Source organism: Schistocerca americana, chromosome 11, assembly GCF_021461395.2.
Source record: "Schistocerca americana isolate TAMUIC-IGC-003095 chromosome 11, iqSchAmer2.1, whole genome shotgun sequence".
NCBI classification, from domain to species: Eukaryota; Metazoa; Arthropoda; class Insecta; order Orthoptera; family Acrididae; genus Schistocerca; species Schistocerca americana.
In genome coordinates, this window is record NC_060129.1 from 184,621,331 (window position 1) to 184,641,885 (window position 20,555).

A 20,555-nucleotide genomic window follows, 5' to 3' on the forward strand; every position below is an offset into this window, starting at 1 on the left:
AGTTAACGCAGGTCACATGGGAAATTACGGAAAATGTGAAACCACACATCATTAGCTGTTTACGAGGCTCAGTCCTCGACCTGGAATACAGTAGGGAGTCACCAGTGCACAAAAATGAAGTGGCTGACTGAGAAAATTATTCTTACCTAAACTCTCGATGTCACCTACAAACTGTAGGTCGAAGAACCAGTTGTAATAATAGAAGGAATACAGTGCGTCGGCGAGACCAAACATTTGTGACGCCCGTCGATGTCGAGCGACGCACAGCGCAGTAAAGTCGTCCCTGAAGGAGAGGAACCGCTCGTGGTAGGACAGTAGGTCATGATTCAACAGAGGTCGTCTGTAACAAAAAAAAGTTGCGACGTTAAAAGTTAAAAACAAGTTAATTCAGCGTGCCAGATCATGTGCAGCTCACGTGTGATGTAGAGGTATCCGCAAAGTATTTACTTTCAGCACTGGAGGGTGCACTGGTATGAAACTTCACGGCAAATTAAAATTGTGTGTCGGTCTGTCATTAGAACATTTTGCTCAAATAAAAATCGTTTATTGTGATGAATTACGATGAATTACAGTGTTATACATGGAGGTGACAAAAGTCTGGGGGTAGCGATATGCACATGCACAAACGGCAAACAGTATCACGTACACGAAGTTTAAAAGGGGAGTGCTTTGGTGGAGCTGTCATTTGTAATCAGGCAGTTCACGTGAAAAGGGTTTCTACGCGATTACGATCGCATGACAGGTATCACCAGACTCTGAACACGGAATGCTAGTTGGATCTGGACGCATAGGCATTTTGGAAATCGTTAGAGAATTCAATATTCCGAGATTGACAGTTCCAAGAGAGTGTGCCAAAAATACCAAATATCCGGCATTACTTCTCATTACGAACAACACAGTGGCCGATGGTCTCAACCACCGAGAGCAGCACTGTTTGCGTAGAGTTGTCAGTGCTAACAGGCAAGCAATTCTGTGTGAAACAACCACAGAAATCAGTGTTGGACGTAAGACGAGCGAATCCGTTAGGAAAGTGCAATGCAATTTGTTGTCAATGGGGAATGATAGTAGGAGATGCTGCTACTGCTCCTGTGCTAGTGACCGTATTGGTTGCGCCCTAGAGTAAGGGAAACTGTGGCCTTTTCAGATGTTTCCCGATTTCATTGTGTAGGACCTGATGGTAGGGTCCGAGTGTAGACCACACACCATAAAGCCGTGAACCCAAGTTCCCAACACGGCAGTGTGCAAGCGGATGGTGGCTCCATAATGGAGTGAACAGGGTCCTCTGGTCCATCTGGACTGATAAATGATTTTAAACGGTCTCGTTCGGCTATTTGGAGACCATTTGCAGTTCTTCATGCAGTAATGTTCCCAAACAAAGTTGGAAATTTTATAGAGGACCATGCATCATGTCAGTAGTGGGACTGAGAGGTAGACAGGTTGTCTACATCAGAGGCAGTTATGCACTCAGGGGAATCCTATTGTTCTCCTTTGTTTGACAGGTACTTAACATATTATTCTGCTAAATGCTTTACCATGTTGCGGCACATAACCTATTGTCCCTTCCAGCCCCTCCCACTCCCCTCCCCCCTCACGAAGGGGATGCTGTCGCATTTTGTTAGTGCAGGTTACCTACGACGGGGGCAGTATGCATTCAGAGGCGATCCTATTGTTCTCCTTTGATTGACAGGTACTTCACCTATTGTCCTGTTAAGTGGTTTTCCAAGTCACTGCAGTTAACCTATTGTCCCCCCCACCCCACCCACTCCAACTCTCCTGCCCCCTCACTGCTACAGGTACACTTTGAGGTCTGAGTTATTGGAATAGCCCCTGTCACTACTATTTCACATGATGACGCAAGTACCATTAGACCTGTGACGTCACAGACATACTGATGGAGCTCCCATCGCAAATTCATGATGGGGGGCCATGATGGCACACGTACCGTTACCGAAGATGGCGGCGGCGGGAAATTCAAAAAGTGCCATTCCCCCCTTGCAGGTGGGAAATTCAAATTTTGTCAGTTTCTCGCGAGGGCCACGCTCACCTGGACTTGGAATGAGTTTTTGTGAGCGCCACGCCCACCTGAACTTGGAAGGGAATAGCTAAAGTCTCCACTACGCACCTCATCCACCTGCCACATCCCCTTACCAACCCATGTTAGCAGGCTAACAGGTACTAACGTGCACTAACATGTACTAATGTACACAGTGCGTGATGTCATCTAAGATGGCGTCTGTGATATCAGTTGATGATGGAAGTGCCACACACCCCCTGGTGGGAAGTTGGAATTTCAGCGGGAAGATAGGTCAATTGGGCTACCTCTGCTAACCTAACACCCCTCCTCTTCCCACAAAAAAATGGTGGGAAGTTCAAATTCCAACAGGATAATGCAACATACCTAAGAAAATAGCAGGAAAAAAGAGCACCTTCACTGACCTAAGTCACCCAACCAACACCTCTTTCCAGGAATTGGTAGGAAAAAGACTCAGTTGATCGATCATTTGGAGCGTATTTGATTGCTCTGTATGGAATATTGTTTAAACAATTAAGAAAATCTATGTAATATATGGAAAAGGTATATTGTTTATTTATAAGAAATTCAGTTTGTGGGGGTTGGATTTCTCTGGCTCATCATTCTCTGCTCTTTGGAAACATCTAGGTCTTGCAATAATCAATTACATGGGGAAAACATGTTGTGTAACGTGATGTTCAGCACTGTACTCTGGTTGTTTAACCTAATTTTTCGCCCTTTGTCAGCACTTAACCTGTTGTTCTGTTAAATGGTTTTCATTGTCATCCCCATCCCCTTAAACTATTGAACTGCATTTCACATAAAAATTATTCAAATTAACTTAGTGTTCTGCAGTTAACCTGCTGTTCTGCTCCATGTCACCCCGCCCCTTGACTATTGTACCGTTAATACCACACTGACATAAAAAATTTATGCAAATTAATTAAATCGATATTCTTCACATGTATGGTGTAGTTGTTTTTAATTTGTGGCATCCTATTGGTCTTTGAGTATTATTTGTATGTATGGGGGTTCTTACCAGTTGGGTCTGATTCAAGAGATTGAGAAGGTTCAGAGAAGAACAGCAAGATTCGTGACTGGTACCTTTAAGCATCAAGAGAGTGTTACAAATCTGATTGAAATATTTGAAGTGGAGCACACTTGCAGATAGACTATGCACTAAATGGAAGGGCTGCACACTAAATTCAAAATTCTATCTTTGCCGAGGATGCAGAGCATATATTATTACCACCAACTTTCATATCGAACAATGATCACCATTCAAAGATAAGGGGAATTGGAGCTCATACTGAGGTGATCAGACAGACGTTTTTCCCACACACGAACTGAGAGTGCAACAGAAGTAGGGAAATATAACTTTGGTGTGAATAGTGCCCTCCACCACACACCGGTTGGTGGCTAGCAGAGTATATATTTAGATGGACTACAGTTTAAGTAAAAGATTGCTAATAATAAAAAACACATCCCACCACCTGACACCTGACGCTGCACTGGCACTCCCAGCGAAGCTATGACGCAATAGTTTGGGCTCTGTGAGTGTGAGACGCTGTCATCTCTTTCATACTTTACACTTGAGAAATTCCTATCGAAATACGTGTTCACCTAGGCACCATTGCTGGTGTGATGACACATAGCTGCAGTTTGGTCCACCACCTAGAGATGTTGCAATGCTTCCCAGGGCACATTCCTAACAGGAGATCCTGTCCACCAGTGAACTTACCCGTCAAACTGCTGGTCTGGGAGCACCATCTGCCATTGTTTCCTGCAGACAAGACTTTCAGAGACAAAATTATTTTGCACGGATCGCTACATTGCACTGGCAGTTAACCCTGCAAAAATTGTCTACAGATCATCAAATACATACAAGACTCAAAAGAATATTTAACAGTCTAACTACAATTAAATATTACGATTGCAACTGCAGTCTGACATCGATAGATGTGCAGCTAATTTTTCCTCTGGAACGAATCTCATTATCTACAGTGCACATAATTTCCCATGTAAAAAATCGCTTGTGGTTATCGATGTCCCTAATATTTACGTCCCTCACGATAGGACACACAGTCATCTTCTCTAGTCATGCCACACCATAAACCACAGTAACTTTACAATGCAGTATATACACATTTTGCACAAACAGTGCAGTTATCGTTTGTATCTGCACAGCACCCAAAGAAAGGCCCACACCCACACTGGCTATATGTCTCGATTCTCCTCAGTCCTGGGAAATTACCCGACAAAGTCGTCGAATCATCACTTCTGGAAGGTGCTGCACCCTGCCGAGATTCTTCAAACAAGTGTTATGAAGGGCAGGCGCCTGGCACTGTGTGGTAATGATTACCCCATCCGCGGATGTAATGCTAAGAAAGGCGTCACAGACGCGGGTTGGCGTACTGAATCAATATCACCTCTGACAGACAACAAGGAAAATACTAGGGTACCCATACGGGGTGCCGATGAGGGGACGTATTGTAACAGCTGTATTGACTGTCCTGTTTGTGCACTATAGCAGCTCCAGATGAACACTTGCATTGCTATATTGTGCAGCTGCTTATGAAATGAATCTATCACCACGTATGTTCGGATATACTTTTCGATGCATTGAAATCACAATTCACCATTTTCAATCCATCGTTCTGTTATGACTAGACATACGCAGTCTTTTTTGTTTTTACGTGAATAGTAGTTTGATCACTTCCCACAAACGTATGTCAGAACATAAGCCACGTTCAAGCAGCAGCATAACATTTCCGATCGTCAACAGTAAACCTGTCTGTCATCAGAGGACTTCCATCTCATGTGTGATGAGACGTGACACATCCCACTAAACGAACTTTGATTTATGTGATGTACTCCATCCTCCTGCCACATCTTGGGTGTAAAATCTAGACTTCAGCGTCATAACTAAATTAGTGATACTGCATTCCCAGTGTACATATTTGCCCGACAGGAGTGCTGTTTACAGAGTTAGTGACAGATGGACTTAACATCTAAGGTCATCAGTCCCCTAGACTAAGAACTACTTAAACCTAACTAACCTAAGGACAGCACACACATCCATGCCTGAGGCAGGATTCGAAACGGCAGTTAGTGATGGAATGACTGGTAATTTTCACATGTCAGTCGCTGCTGCTGTACGTTTATCTGTTTCCTTGTAAGAGGTATTCGGAGTTACTAACAATCATTTTATATAGGGCTGATGCAGGTTCAAAATGGTTCAAATGGCTCTGAGCACTATGGGACTCAACATCTTACGTCATAAGTCCCCTAGAACTTAGAACTACTTAAACCTAACTAACCTAAGGACATCACACACACCCATGCCCAAGGCAGGATTCGAACCTGCGACCGTAGCAGCCTCGTGGTTTCGGACTGCAGCGCCAGAACCGCACGGCCACCGCGGCCGGCGCTGATGCAGGCATAGTATAATTTTGGAACCATGATCGGATGTGTACAGTGGGTGCTATACATCACCTGAAAGCTATATAGTACCCGAATCACACAGAGCCAATGTTTTAAGGAAGTAGTTTTTTCGTTTTATGGTCCGATAACATAGTTTGTCATAGAGAATCCGAGAAGAACAATTTATGTCCCGTGCTTGAAATATATTTCTTACATTGGAATATTAACAGTGCTACATTCCATACATCTAATAGGTTGGAAATGCAGGCGACCTAACATTATAGCCCGTTTTAAGTGCAGAACGTTGTAGCCCTAGAAGTGCATGTGTCTATGTTCTCTCTTACCAATACCTTCTGGGTACTCATCCTAGACTCTAGAACAATACTTTAGAGCATGCTCTGTGACTCTCATAGGCAGAGAGATAGAACATAAATTAAGCACTGTGCTCAAGGTGTAAGAAATATGCAGAGCTCTGCCATTTACTTAGGTGTGATGCATTATCCTGTTGGAATTTGAGCTTTCTGCCATTTTTCTGGAGTGAGGGGAGGGGGGTTAAGTTAGGGGAGGTAGCCCAGTTGACCTATCTTCCCGCCAAAATTTCAACTTCCTGCCAGTGGGGTGTGGCACTTGCATCATCAACTGATGTCACAGCCGCCATCTTAGATGACTCTATGCACTGTGCACGTTAGTACACGTTAGTGCACGTTAGTACACGTTAGACCACCAACATGGTAAGGGGATGTGGTGGTCGGTTGAAGATTGTGGTGGAGGCTTTAACTATTTCCTTCAAAGTCCAGGTGGGTATGGCACTCACAAAAACTCATTCCACGTCCAGGTGAGCATGGCCCTCGCGAAAAACTGACAAAATTTCAATTTTCCACCTGTGAGGGGGCACGGCACTTTTTGAATTTCCCACCACCGCTATCTTGGGTAACGATACTTGCGCCATCACGGCCGCCATCTTGGATTTGCGATGGGAGGTCAATCAGTCTATCTGTGGCATCACAGGTCTAATTGTACTTGTGTCCTCATGTGAAATAGTAGTGGCAGTTTCTATTCCAGTAACTCAGACTTCAAAGTGTACCTGTAGCAGTGAAAGGGGTAGGGGAGTTGGAGTGGGTGGGGGGGGGGACAATAGGTTATCTGCAGTGACATGGAAAACCACTTAATGGGACAATAGGTTAAGTATGTGTCAATCAAAGGAGAACAATAGGATTGCCTCTGAGTGCATACCTGCCGCTGATGGAGGCAACCCGCAGTAACAAAATGGCCCCGCATCCCCATTGTCCCACTAATGTCACCAGGCAATAATTATCTGCAACTGGTTCAAAGGACATTCTGGACAATCAAGGACATGAGTGCCATGGAACACTAATTTAACATAATTGTGAGGTCTGTTTGTGCACAAAATCGTGCACTGGAAACACTTTCGCTATTATAGATGGTTACAGAGGCAGCATGATTCAATATTTCTGCAGGGGATTTCCAATGAATCAATGCCGCATGTAGTTGCTGCACTACTCCAGGCAAATGGAGACCTGACACGATATTACGAGGTATCCCGTGACTTTTGTCTCTTCAGAGTACAAACGCCAATGCAAAAATTTACCATTATCAACACACCCTTCAAATTATACCCATAATGCATGGAATGTTTTGCAGTAAGGTGGCAGTAACAGTGTTCATTTAGGAGAGGACCGAAGTAGCTGATTGTCACATCAATCATGAGAAGCCCAGTGACTTCACCAAGGATCTTTTTATTTTCATTTACATTCAAAATAATTTTAGTTTAGGGGTTTTATGCGCCGATTGGGGCACCTGTTGAGGCATACGTTTTATCGGTATGAATTAGCAGGGCCAGTAAGATAGGAAGAATAACCATTACTGAAGGAGTGGCGGTGGTGCATGGCAGTAGCTGTTAGAACGCACCAAGGCGGCGTGGGAGTCGCTGGTTGAGTACTCGTTGTTCTTCTTGCTAGTAAATATCGATTAAAGTGAATGTAGATTAAAGAGGGAATACTTTATTGAATGGAGGCGGAAATCTTCGATTTAAAAAAACGTGAAAGGAACTACTGAGACAACCTAATGAATCCATGGACCCTATATGTGAGCAAGGGCTGTTCAAGCTGGTGGGGGCTCTGTAATGGTGTGGGGCATGTGCAGTTGGAGTGATGTGGGATCCCTGATGAGTCTAGATATGACTGTGACGGGTGACACATACATGAGTAGCTTGTCTGTTCACCTGTGTCCATTCATGTCCATTGTGCATTCTGACAGACTTGAACAAATCCAGTAGGACAGTGCGACATGCCCGAAATATTATGTAAGATCAGAGTGTGTTTGAGGCATACAAGCCTACAATAGCTTGTTTAAATGTAATGTGGTGTCGTTACCGAATGAAGATCACTTAGAAATTTCAGTTTGTCTTGTAGACACTGCATCAGCATTTCATAGGAAATGACCAAAAACTGGTGGCTTTAGAAGTTAATGACGTTCAGTTAATTAAAAAACAAATGAAAAATGAGAATTGTCACATTTCACATAAGCTGCAGTGATTCACTGGATAAAGTGTATGCAAATCTCTTTCTAGTATAAGAGACCTATTTAAAATCAAATGTAATGAGGTTGCAGGCGAACTGTCTTTTGATCTGAGATTGCGGTGAAATAGAGATTAGATAAGTTGAACATATGGATTTGCTAGCTATTTTCGCCAGCCATCGTTAGGTAGCTATCTAAGGCACCCTGAAAAGCGAAGCATTCTGCACTTATGGAATAACGTACAATTACCGGAAATTAAATTTACCTGACTCACTCAAAAATTACACACGTCACACCACATGGAAATACAAATGGAGACAGGAGGGTGATGGGTGACGTATCAGGTTCGTATGAAGTCCGATCATGTACATTAACGACAAAGGGATTGCACAAAGTAAAATTCTTGAAGGTACCAAGGAGAGTAAAACAGAAACGGCCCAAGAAAACAGTATGGGTTAACACATATGGAAATGAAACCAATCACCCATGTGAAGAGAACATAGACATCGTAAATACACTCCTGGAAATTGAAATAAGAACACCGTGAATTCATTGTCCCAGGAAGGGGAAACTTTATTGACACATTCCTGGGGTCAGATACATCACATGATCACACTGACAGAACCACAGGCACATAGACACAGGCAACAGAGCATGCACAATGTCGGCACTAGTACAGTGTATATCCACCTTTCGCAGCAATGCAGGCTGCTATTCTCCCATGGAGACGATCGTAGAGATGCTGGATGTAGTCCTGTGGAACGGCTTGCCATGCCATTTCCACCTGGCGCCTCAGTTGGATCAGCGTTCGTGCTGGACGTGCAGGCCGCGTGAGACGACGCTTCATCCAGTCCCAAACATGCTCAATGGGGGACAGATCCGGAGATCTTGCTGGCCAGGGTAGTTGACTTACACCTTCTAGAGCACGTTGGGTGGCACGGGATACATGCGGACGTGCATTGTCCTGTTGGAACAGCAAGTTCCCTTGCCGGTCTAGGAATGGTAGAACGATGGGTTCGGTGACAGTTTGGATGTACCGTGCACTATTCAGTGTCCCCTCGACGATCACCAGTGGTGTACGGCCAGTGTAGGAGATCGCTCCCCACACCATGATGCCGGGTGTTGGCCCTGTGTGCCTCGGTCGTATGCAGTCCTGATTGTGGCGCTCACCTGCACGGCGCCAAACACGCATACGACCATCATTGGCACCAAGGCAGAAGCGACTCTCATCGCTGAAGACGACACGTCTCCATTCGTCCCTCCATTCACGCCTGTCGCGACACCACTGGAGGCGGGCTGCACGATGTTGGGGCGTGAGCGGAAGACGGCCTAACGGTGTGCGGGACCGTAGCCCAGCTTCATGGAGACGGTTGCGAATGGTCCTCGCCGATACCCCAGGAGCAACAGTGTCCATAATTTGCTGGGAAGTGGCGGTGCGGTCCCCTACGGCACTGCGTAGGATCCTACGGTCTTGGCGTGCATCCGTGCGTCGCTGCGGTCCGGTCCCAGGTCGACGGGCACGTGCACCTTCCGCCGACCACTGGCGACAACATCGATGTACTGTGGAGACCTCACGCCCCACGTGTTGAGCAATTCGGCGGTACGTCCACCCGGCCTCCCGCATGCCCACTATACGCCCTCGCTCAAAGTCCGTCAACTGCACATACGGTTCACGTCCACGCTGTCGCGGCATGCTACCAGTGTTAAAGACTGCGATGGAGCTCCGTATGCCACGGCAAACTGGCTGACACTGACGGCGGCGGTGCACAAATGCTGCGCAGCTAGCGCCATTCGACGGCCAACACCGCGGTTCCTGGTGTGTCCGCTGTGCCGTGCGTGTGATCATTGCTTGTACAGCCCTCTCGCAGTGTCCGGAGCAAGTATGGTGGGTCTGACACACCGGTGTCAATGTGTTCTTTTTTCCATTTCCAGCAGTGTACGTGTATGGCGATTGGATAAAGGAGTCTGCTAAATACAGGGAGGACGCAAGTAATGTCTCATGTGACTGTGTTGCAAAAGAGGTATATTTCAACAAGCCAAGAATGAATCCACTGACAGATAAGTCGCTAAACATTTGCTATTCAGAAAATGATATTTATGAGAGAAGGGAGAAGTATAAATCAGATTATAAAGAAAGGACAAACGAGAAACAAAAGTAAAATCGAAGTTACAGCGATCTGATACCTGATGAAGAGAAAATGGATACATTTGACGAGAAAATGTACTTATTAGAAACTAGAGATGAGTACAAAATTTAAACTCATCGCTGTAGCTTATACTAAGTAACCTCAGGGGACGCACAACTGTTCTGCAGCTATGAAATTCGCCATTATAGGGCCCATAGCTACGGTGGTGCTATCTAGTTTATATCACAATTCTGCACTACTGCCAACTCTCCTATCAAGAGTACTCTTTAATCGTGGATTTAAGGGGACTGAAGTAGAACTAAATGTGACACTCAATTATGGAGCAAAAGACAATGTCAACGAAAGAAAAACGAGGTAGATTGAGTCCCAGCATTAAACAAAATCTCTGTTGCTGTGCAGCTATACAGAACATGCGGATAAGGAGCATAAGGGCTTAAGTTCATGTTTGGTAATCTCTCCATTTAGGTTTTTTGTATGACAATGCGTTCTTCAAATATCGTGTCAATCTTTAAAGCATAAACCTAAATTCTGTTAACTATACCTAATAACAAATATGCTAAACAGACGGAAGTCATAGAAATCATGAATATAAAATAGATCAAGAGACACGTTAGTCTTTGATAGGTGCATAGATGTGAAAATGTAAAGTCACATGGGTGGATAAGATGTACTTAGAAACACACAAAATATATTCTGTAGTAACAACGACGCAGCACCTAAGAAATCACTACTACCCTATGGAGACGTAATTGACACTAAAGTTTGATGAGTATACAGAAATAAACGCGAAAGAATAAGGATTAGAAGGTAAAAGGCAAAGAACAGATAAGTGAATAACACTATAAGGATAGTAGACATCTGCGTTAATAAGTCAAAAATGTAGGACTTCGGAGGAAACCAGCTGGAGCAGGCAGTTCAGATCATTAAAGTGTATAAAGGAGTCGAAAGTAACAGAACACTAAATAGCGTTAACAACTTGCAGTGTATTACAGATTAATAAGATATGTGAAGGGGAAGGAAGTGAGAGAATATCCAATAATATAGACAACTGGCACTTGTTTAAAACGAATTCATTTTGTAGGTGTTCAGGTAAGCCTCGCCACCTCCCAAGTTAGTGAGAGGATATTGGGTAGGAGGAGTCATTCCCCATGTTGGTGTTGCTGTGGTCTTCAGTCTGAAGACTGGTTTGATGCATCTCTCCATGTTAATCTATTCTTTGCAAGCCTCTTCATGCCCGAGTAACTACTGCAACCTACACCGCTCTGAATCTGCTTGCTGAATTCATCCCTTGGTCTCCCTCTATGATTTTTATCCACCACGCTTCCTTCCAGTACTAAATTGGTGATCCCTTTATGCCTCAGAACATGTCCTGCCAACCGATCCCTTCTTCTAGTCAAGTTGTGCCACAAACTCCTCTTCTCCCCAATACTGTTCAGTACTTTCTCTTTAGTCATGTGATTTACCCTACCCAACAATCACTGCCTATATCTTTCTGAGTTGTCGTACACTATTTCCTTGCTCACTTTGATTAACCCTTCTACACCTACATTATCGTTGTGGACCTGTATATCCACAGCAGTTACCATGTTGAACGTAACTGAGGACAAATGATCTACTTTCTTTCAGGTCTCAACTCTCCTATCACTGAAATGATTCGTCTGTCTACCTCCTCAGACTTATAACTGCACATATCCTTCATCTCATTGAAAGTGATCACGAGTTCATGCAAAAGTCAACCCTTATTCTCATTCCATGTCATATCCACCCCACAATAGCCCACGTAAAATAATTCTAGAACAGTACCATAAAATCTAGGACGTTTACTGGAAGCTTGTACGGACTCAAATCAGAAGATACCTTGCCACTCTCCATATCCCGAAGGTATATCCGATACTAATTCCATCCTGCAGCAAAGTTCAACCAAAGCCACTATCACACAAACACACACACACACTTACACACACACACACACACACACACACACACACACACACACATACACACACACTCATCCCAGCTATCAGTCCCATTTGAATTCTCCATACTCCTTGACCTCTTGAAATATTCAAAGAATCTCATGGGTACTACTGTTCCTTCTTCCTCACCAATGTCTTGAACACACTAACTCGCCACTGGGAATTAGAGAGATGCCACAGCAATATACTTCATACAAAAAGACGCCTGGACTGATGACAGACAAGCTCTGAGTATACCAACTATAAACTGAAGTACTGGCAAGCTTTCTATTGACTTACTAGCCATGATCTACTCAACATTACCGTCTCTTTCTCAACAATCAACCCCTGACTGACAGTCTAACAAGGACCCTCTTGAGTCCAAGATCACAACTTCAGTCTTTAGTAAAGCTAATTTGAAAGCGTTGTGTTAACAACCATGTGCATCAGGAGGGTCCAGGAGGTGCACAGATCATACTTCTATGGCACATATGCATTATACTTCACAGACAGACATCGTCGATATTCAAGACATGTTAAAAGCAAACCATGAAATTGCACTATGATCACCAAATGAAAAATAGTGCGTCATAGTCGTCAAAGAGGTGCCAACCATCAAGATCCAAGGCGAACTTATTTGGGGTTACAAACCGAAAAGGACGTCCAACTGCATATCCACTCTTAAAGCATACAGAATCATATTGGTGTAATAGGGTGGTGAAAACAGATGGAATGTGATTCATCCAGCCTAATGCAGAACAGCTCGCCGAAGAGCTTATTGTGGAACTGAAATCCTTGAAGACATAGCTCCAGAAAGTGCTATAATATGGTTTATAGGCGTGCAAAAAGCAAACGTCCAGAGGTTGAATTTACACAGTGGTGTGAAATGCAATGTCACACATTTTTTGGGAGGAATAGTTTGCTCTAAAGGAGCGTGATTTTTATCTGGAGACGAGGAATCAAGCAAAAGCAAGTTAAATGGACCAGCGATTGGCGCAAACCACTGCTCTTACCATAGCTGTTGTTTTCTTACGCAGCTATGCCATTCTTGCTTTCTGTGACATAAATATATCCTACTGCCCTTGCAAGATCACACACACGAGAAAGAGTCGTAGGGAGCAGAGCACCTTCAGCTTGTCGCAGCACAATAAATAACTTTATAGCCGATTTACCATCAAGTTAAACAATCGGTATAATTGTATACTAATGTATTGAGGCATTGATTTTACTCGACTTTGACACAACTCTCTTAGTACCTCTAATTTCCTGAATTCCTTTTAAATGCATTTCTTGTCCAAACAAATTCCTTACTGAAGGATAGAATAATCTACAAATTTTTAGGTCGATTCCACAGTTTGCTGTGCATATCAAGTGGACACTTCGTTTGAAATGTCGTTTCTTATGTCTTCCAATTCTATAGCACTGTTTCAAGTTATGCTACCGTCTACTACTTCCCTTGAAATCACTGTAATCTACGTCAGACACAATTTGATTTGCATGACGTAGTAGGTAACTATTATGGACATCCCATAAATCTTATTAAGAATCCTTGAAACGCGCGGACATCAGTTTTTGTAAAAAGTGCTTCTTGTTCTCCCCTGAATATTTGTCCTTTTTCTTATGCAGGTCATACTGCTGTGGAATTATTCGAAATCTATTCACAGTTGCGTTATTCCTACGCTCCGGATGATCTTCCATGTATGTAATTATGTTTAATACCCGCTCCTTGGACAACGATTGGTCTTTACTACGTTTCAATGGAGCCAAGATTTCTGGCTCCCTGCCCTACAAGTATGATGAACTACGTAGCTAGGACTTGTTTCAGTAACAGTTTCACTTGTTAAGCACATATTATCATCATTCCGCTCGTTATTTATACCAGCTGTACAGTCAAACATATACGATGCCACACATCCCACTGAATCATCTTGCAGAAGTCTTAATATTTCGTCTGCCACTTCTTTCTCACTCTGCAAAAATCACTGTGTTTCTTTCTGACGAATTATCAACTTCGTGAAGTGTTGTTGTAGATATATTGCAATGTTTGTTTCTTTATTGTTGCCATTGCTCTGCTTCATATCAGCACCACTAGCATTGTAACACTATTGCGAGTTACTCGTTGACTAAGCAGTTCAGTTATGTTCCATAGCCTCTTGTTGTGCTCGCAGCTGGAGACCTCCAGTCCCACCCCTGTTGCCATTGGCAGTCAATATTGTGGTTGCATGATAGACAATATGTGAGGAGTCTAATGTCATAAACATCATTGGCCTTTTGCCACCTCGCACTCAAAGGGGTCGTCGTAAGTATAGTAAAACTTTTCGCCCTGCACCTCCAAGACACACTCACCATCCTCGACAATCCCGAGCTGGCCACTCCGTGACCCCACATGCCCAGTGGTGGAGAGGCATATACGTTGTACCTCTCACTTCTATCTTCCAGTATTTATGCACTGTGCTATGAGCGGATTTAAAACCGCACGTCACAGTGTAAGACATGAAAAGTATGACCAATTACCACCCCACACCCTCGTATCGACACCTCTTCATCTTTTGTTTAATCGTTATCGCTGGTTAGCCCTTAGATTAATATAACTTTTGTACGCTCTTCCTTCCCTAATTGGTGCCATCATCTAGGCTAGACGTGGAAATACACGTTATTAGCATGACTTTCCTCGATTAGACAAATTGTTTTAGCCCTGTTTGACCTCTATACTAGGTTTGTGTGTCAAGTACCACAAATTTTCAGAGGTTCTCACTGTTTCCATAAATTATGTAAACTTATGTAGTATCTGGCAGCAACGGTATTTGACTGTTGTCCACTAGTCACATTTTCTGCTCAGTCCTGAATTAAATTATCGCAGCTGTTTACGTAACTGTAAAAAATACGTACGAGGGGAAGGAATGGAATAAAAATTCATGAATCGTAATGAGTTCGACAAAAGTTACAAAGTACACTCGCTTTTACCTAAGTATGTAAGTCCCAGGCCTGTTCTTGTGTTCTTCCACTTTGTAGTACGCCATCTGCTCGCTGACGGATTGCACATCATGAACCCAGCCGCTTAATCTCGTGTGCAGCATGTCTCTCAGATGTTTCATGCTGTTAATCCATTCATGGCGTTGCAGATCATTTGAGTGGATACGCTGAGACACACAGAAGGTGGTTCAAATTACTTACAATATTCACAATTAGCAGCCAACTTTAAGTTACACGTGTAGGTGCGACTATTGCATAATGCTTAAGTTAATGCCAGCTTATGACTAAATATTCAGTTTTGTACAACATATTATAACATTAATGCAAAGTGGGTTGTATTGATGTCTTATCAAACACACGATTCTCAAGCTACAAAGTCAGTTCAGAGAGTTGCATTTATTTGTACACAATGGAGTCGAATTAATGTGACCACCACCTACATTCGACGTTAACACATGCTAGCTATGGACGTGTATGGGTAGTTATAGATAAACTCTCCCTAAACAGATTATAAATGGATCTAATGGATACGTTCGTCATACGCCCCGCACTGCTTTCTGCCGTTATTTCACGCAGTGCTGGTTGTCTGTTAGCAGTGACAGCTGTAGTCAAACGCCGCTGCTCTCGATCGTCAAGTGAAGGGTGTCAGCCACTGCATTGTCCGTGGTGAGAGGAAATCCCTGAAATTTGCTATTCTCGGCACAGTCTTTATACTGTAGGCAGCAGGATACTGAATTCTCTGACGATTTCTGAAATGGAATTGCCCATGAATCTAGCTCTAACTACTATTCCGCGTACAAAGCCTGTTAACTGCCGTGGTGCGATCATAACCACGTCAGACACGAATCACCCGAGTACAGTTGGCAGCTGCGCCAATGCTCTGCCCTTCCACGCCTTGTGCACGCGACATTACCACCGTCAGTAAGTGAGCACATCGTTACCCCGTGCGTTGTCATCTCAGTGTAATTTCGCAGAAGGAGCAGGAATACTGGAGTGTGAGGTAGGTAGTGGTTGGTCATGATGTCCACGGTGCATAAGCTTAAGTTTGCGCCCATTAAATTCTTCATGTGTGGATAGACATTCTCCAAGTTATTTCTGAACGATGAAGCCTTTAAAAAACCGCCATAGGCTGACAAATTCTATTACGGAAGGTGATCTTTATTGCAGACCGTAATCCCTGACCCGCCTCTCCCGCGTATTACCTACAGAGTAATAGACTCCAAATAAGCAGATTCTCAGATAGTGAGATAAAGGACGGTTTAGTAACATCTGGACCATTACTTAAGAAATATGTGGCCACCAGGCTTAGGCTTGTACTGTAGGATCTGACAGGAAGTTTTCCTGCTGGTTTAGGAAGTTACGAGAAACTACGAACAAGAAAGGTACGGATGATTTTCTTTCCTATCCTTAACCGTTCTGACTGTGCTTGCTTTGCCTAATAACCGCACAAGGTAGAGGGGGTCAGATCTCTTGCAGTGAGTTAACATTGCAGTCAGAGCGGCGGAAACAGCGACAGTGTGAGCCACGTAAGCCAGTAAACAGACCAAGAGGTCTGACCACGTACTCGTGGCTGTGTGTATCACTTTCTCATCCCGCGTACTTATAACATAAAACACGAAAAGAATCTCCACTTACCATTTGCTCGAAAGCGAGGGGGACGAGCAGCTGAGAGAAATGTTTGACACCCAGTGAGAGCAGCTGCGCCGAGTCCCGCCAGTAGTCAGAGAGGTGCTCCAGGAAGACCGGTATCTCGGCCCGCAATTCTGGACAAGAAGACAGACGACAGACGACAAAGTGGTGAAGAGGTCAGTGAATCAGATTTCTATGCGAGCACAACATTCACTTTCTGCATTCACAAGGATAAAGAGGGTATGAAGGTAGAATTTACTAAATATGTATACACTGTCAGACTACAGTCACACTACAGTATGGACACCTTTTTCGGACCGAAGCGGTACACGAGTAGTATATCTGTGCCTGTATCGTATGTTGATGGAAATGTCATCTCTATGTCAGCTTACTTTTAGCATTTTAAACACTGGCGTCACCAGCACTAAATTCCAGGGGGGGGGGGGGGGGAGGGGGACCAAATAGGTAGGCTTACATCATAAAAGACTCTAAATGGGAGATCTCCTTGAAGAAAGTAAAAAAATTGGAAGGTAAAATCATTTTTTGGAGGATTGGTAAGGTCTCAGACCACATAAACTGACGGGGAAAGAAAACGCAATGCCAAGAAAGAATTGTGTGACATAAACGAAAGTAGGAGTGTTTCTATATCTTAATGATGACGCCTATTCCAATTTCGCGCCAGTCGCGTATGACGATACAAATTACATTTATTTAAATACACACTGTAACTGTTATGATGGTCAGTTACCTTTGATACTGGATGTGGCACATTGACGTTAGTCAAGAATATCTTTAAGGCGACAGACACGCTATTATCAACACCTCACAGCGTTTGTAATAGGGCTATGGGAACCTGGATGTTCCGTTGTGATATTGCAGAAAGACTTGACAGGTAGGTAGGTAGCCACTGTACATGACTGCTGGCCACGGTGGGCACGAGAATGCACGGTCGCAAGAAGACTGGGCTCCAGACGACCACATGGCTCTATGGAGAGGGAAAACCATCGTGTTCAGCAGATGGCTGAAGGAATGTGAGCAGCAGTTGGAACAACGGAAACTCAATGACCTGTTACAAACTGGTTACTTCAAGGACAGCTCCGAGCAAAACTCCCTGTACTGTGTGCATTCTCCTCACCCCAAACCACCGCCATTTGCGACTTCAGTGCTGTCAAGAGAGAGCTCGCTGGGGGCAGGGTGGAGATCTGTCGTGTTTTCTGATGAGAGTTGGTTCTGCCGCGGTGCCAGTGACGGCCATGTGTCAGTCAGGAGGAGCCCAGAGGCCTGCAGCCAGCTTGTCTGTGTGCTACACACATTCAGCCTACATCTGGAGTTATGGTAGGAGGTGCGATTTCCTATAGTAGCAGGAACACCCTCGTGGTTATCACATGCCTCTGACGCAAATTTGTACGTCAGTCTGATGACTCGACCTATTGAGCTGCCATTCACGAACAGCGTCCTAAGGAGTGTTTTCCAACAGGATAACGCTCGCTGTAGTGGCCCCAACATGCTCTACATAGTGTCGACATGTTGCCTTGGGCTGTTCGACCATCAGATTTCCGATCGAGCACGTATGAGACATCATCACACCACGATTCCAGCGTCATCCTTACCAAGCTTTAACCATCCCTGCATTCAGTGAGCACGTGCAACAGGCACGAAACTCCATCCGCCAAACTGAAATCTGGCACCTCTACAACACAATGGATGCTCGTTTTGCATGCCTGCATTCTAAATTCCGGCAGTTACACGTTTATTAATGTACCAGCATTTTACATTTGGATTAGTTATTCTACATTAAATAGGTTTTTGTGTTGCAATTTTTTCCGTCACTCTTATTCATTAGCTTTTTAAACTTCTACAGCTTTCGAATTCAAGCCCAGATTAAAACTTGTTTTGTTATTACCTAGTACAAAAACATATATGATATTAACATATGCACTATCGAGGGTATGTGCATGATTAAAGTGTATTACGTCCTAAACAAACATGGAAACCATTTCGAACTTCAAAATTTTTCAAAGCAAATAAAAGATTCGTCCATCCAAGATTTCGTCTCAGTCGCTTGAGTATAACAAAAAGAGGCGGAGACCACATTTTTAAATATTGTATTAGTTTCATTATTAAAACCAGCTTAAGAAAGTGAAAATAACCCGTTACAAAACACAATGTACTTCATAGTTTCAAGTACAGACCTGCCGTTTACATATGCTTGTGTACATATCTCTGCATTTGAATACGTGTGCCGGCCGGGGTGGCCGAGCGGTTCTAGGCGCTAGCCGGCCGGAGTAGCCGTGCGGTTCTGGGCGCTACAGTCTGGAGCCGAGCGACCGGTACGGTCGCAGGTTCGAATCCTGCCTCGGGCATGGATGTGTGTGATGTCCTTAGGTTTGTTAGGTTTAAGTAGTTCTAAGTTCTAGGGGACTGATGACCTCAGCAGTTAAGTCCCATAGTGCTCAGAGCCATTTGAACCATTTTTGAATACGTGTGCCTATACCAGTTTCTTTGGCGCTTCAGTGTACTTCATAATAAGTTGAGCCACCCTATAATAGAATTAAAAATATTAGGAGCCCTTGTGTACTGAACATAAAAACTCAATCTGTACATCTAGTTTCATGTAAACAGAGAGAAAAGCTTAGGCAAGTGTTACTCAAGCATAACACTGCGTTTTCAAATGTATGGAAACATATTACTAACGCATTTTAAATGTAAGACTTTGGAAATATTTTTCAAGAAACCATATCCAATGATCACCAGTTGCCAAGAACCTATTAAGAAACGATTCAACGAACGTTAGATTGGGGGATATTGTAACACGCAATACATATTTTTAAAAATCCGCTGGCGGTAGCACTGAATTGTTATAGAATTGTAAGGCTCGTACTAGATGCTCATACTTTAAACAAAATTTAATGAGGGTCAGCGAACAAAATATACAAAGTTATTGCAATAATTCAGAGAAGCTACTTGTTTCACATGAATGGTTCGATATAATTTGTGGTTACTCGAATTTTCCATTGGCAAAAGACTGAAGAAAATACGTGTTCCGTATATATAATGGATTTTCGAATTTTCCGTTGGCAAAAGACTGAAGAAAATACGTGTTCCGTATATATAATGGATTTTCTCGTGGGTATGGAGTATTTCCGTCTGTCTTTAATATATCGGTCTTTGCAATTTTAAGAGATATGGCGCTGTTACAGGGGCAGGAAGCATTAGGGCAAGTGACATTTTACGTAGACAACATGAAGTTGCATGCCCTACTTGGGAAGAGTATTTTAGTTTTCTGGACAACGTATGAGATGAAGTAGGAAAAGGTGGCACAAAACTGAATTAAGAAAGTATGGCATGCACTAAGAATCAATTGAATTTCTTGCTCCATGTGTTTAGCAGAGAACGTATTTTAGCGAAACCATCCAGGTTCTCAGTGACTGAGCTGTTTGAAACGTCAAAGAAAAAGCAACAACGTAAAGCCATGTTTGGCCTGTTTATGTCTGATCGGCGTTTTGTGGAAGGAGTCATTCTACGCTCCTTACACACATCAGTTGTTAAAAGAGGATAGCTCCTGGGTTCAGACTGAAGAATATCAGCCCACATTTCGAAAGCTCATAAATTGTTTCTTAAATAACCCGCTGCTGAATCACTCAGATTTTGAGAAGACTTCTTTTATTTTAGTGAGCTCTGATGCATATGGTATAAGAGTGTAGGTGTTTAAAATAAAAAAGAAGGGGATATTGAAGTGCATAAGATGATTGTTTTTAAGACTTAATCAGGACAATCAGTGGAGCATAATAACGGGTATCAGATCTAGACGCAGTGGCCATCGTATTTGGAATGCAGAAATTTGAGCATTCTTTGTTGAGTCACCAAGTAATAATATGC

The 20,555-nt window shown here is 43.4% G+C and overlaps 1 protein-coding gene across 1 annotated transcript in view; it reads right to left on the minus strand.

Annotated features, from left to right (window-relative positions):
* LOC124553527 overlaps positions 1-20,555 on the minus strand; it is a 119,354-nt gene that overhangs the window by 47,094 nt on the left and 51,705 nt on the right. The window contains exons 4-6 of the mRNA XM_047127376.1: positions 16,683-16,810; positions 15,039-15,214; positions 147-340 (exon numbers count right to left, since the gene is read on the minus strand). Coding sequence (XP_046983332.1) covers positions 147-340; positions 15,039-15,214; positions 16,683-16,810 — 498 coding nt within the window. The remainder of the gene's footprint in view (positions 1-146; positions 341-15,038; positions 15,215-16,682; positions 16,811-20,555) is intronic.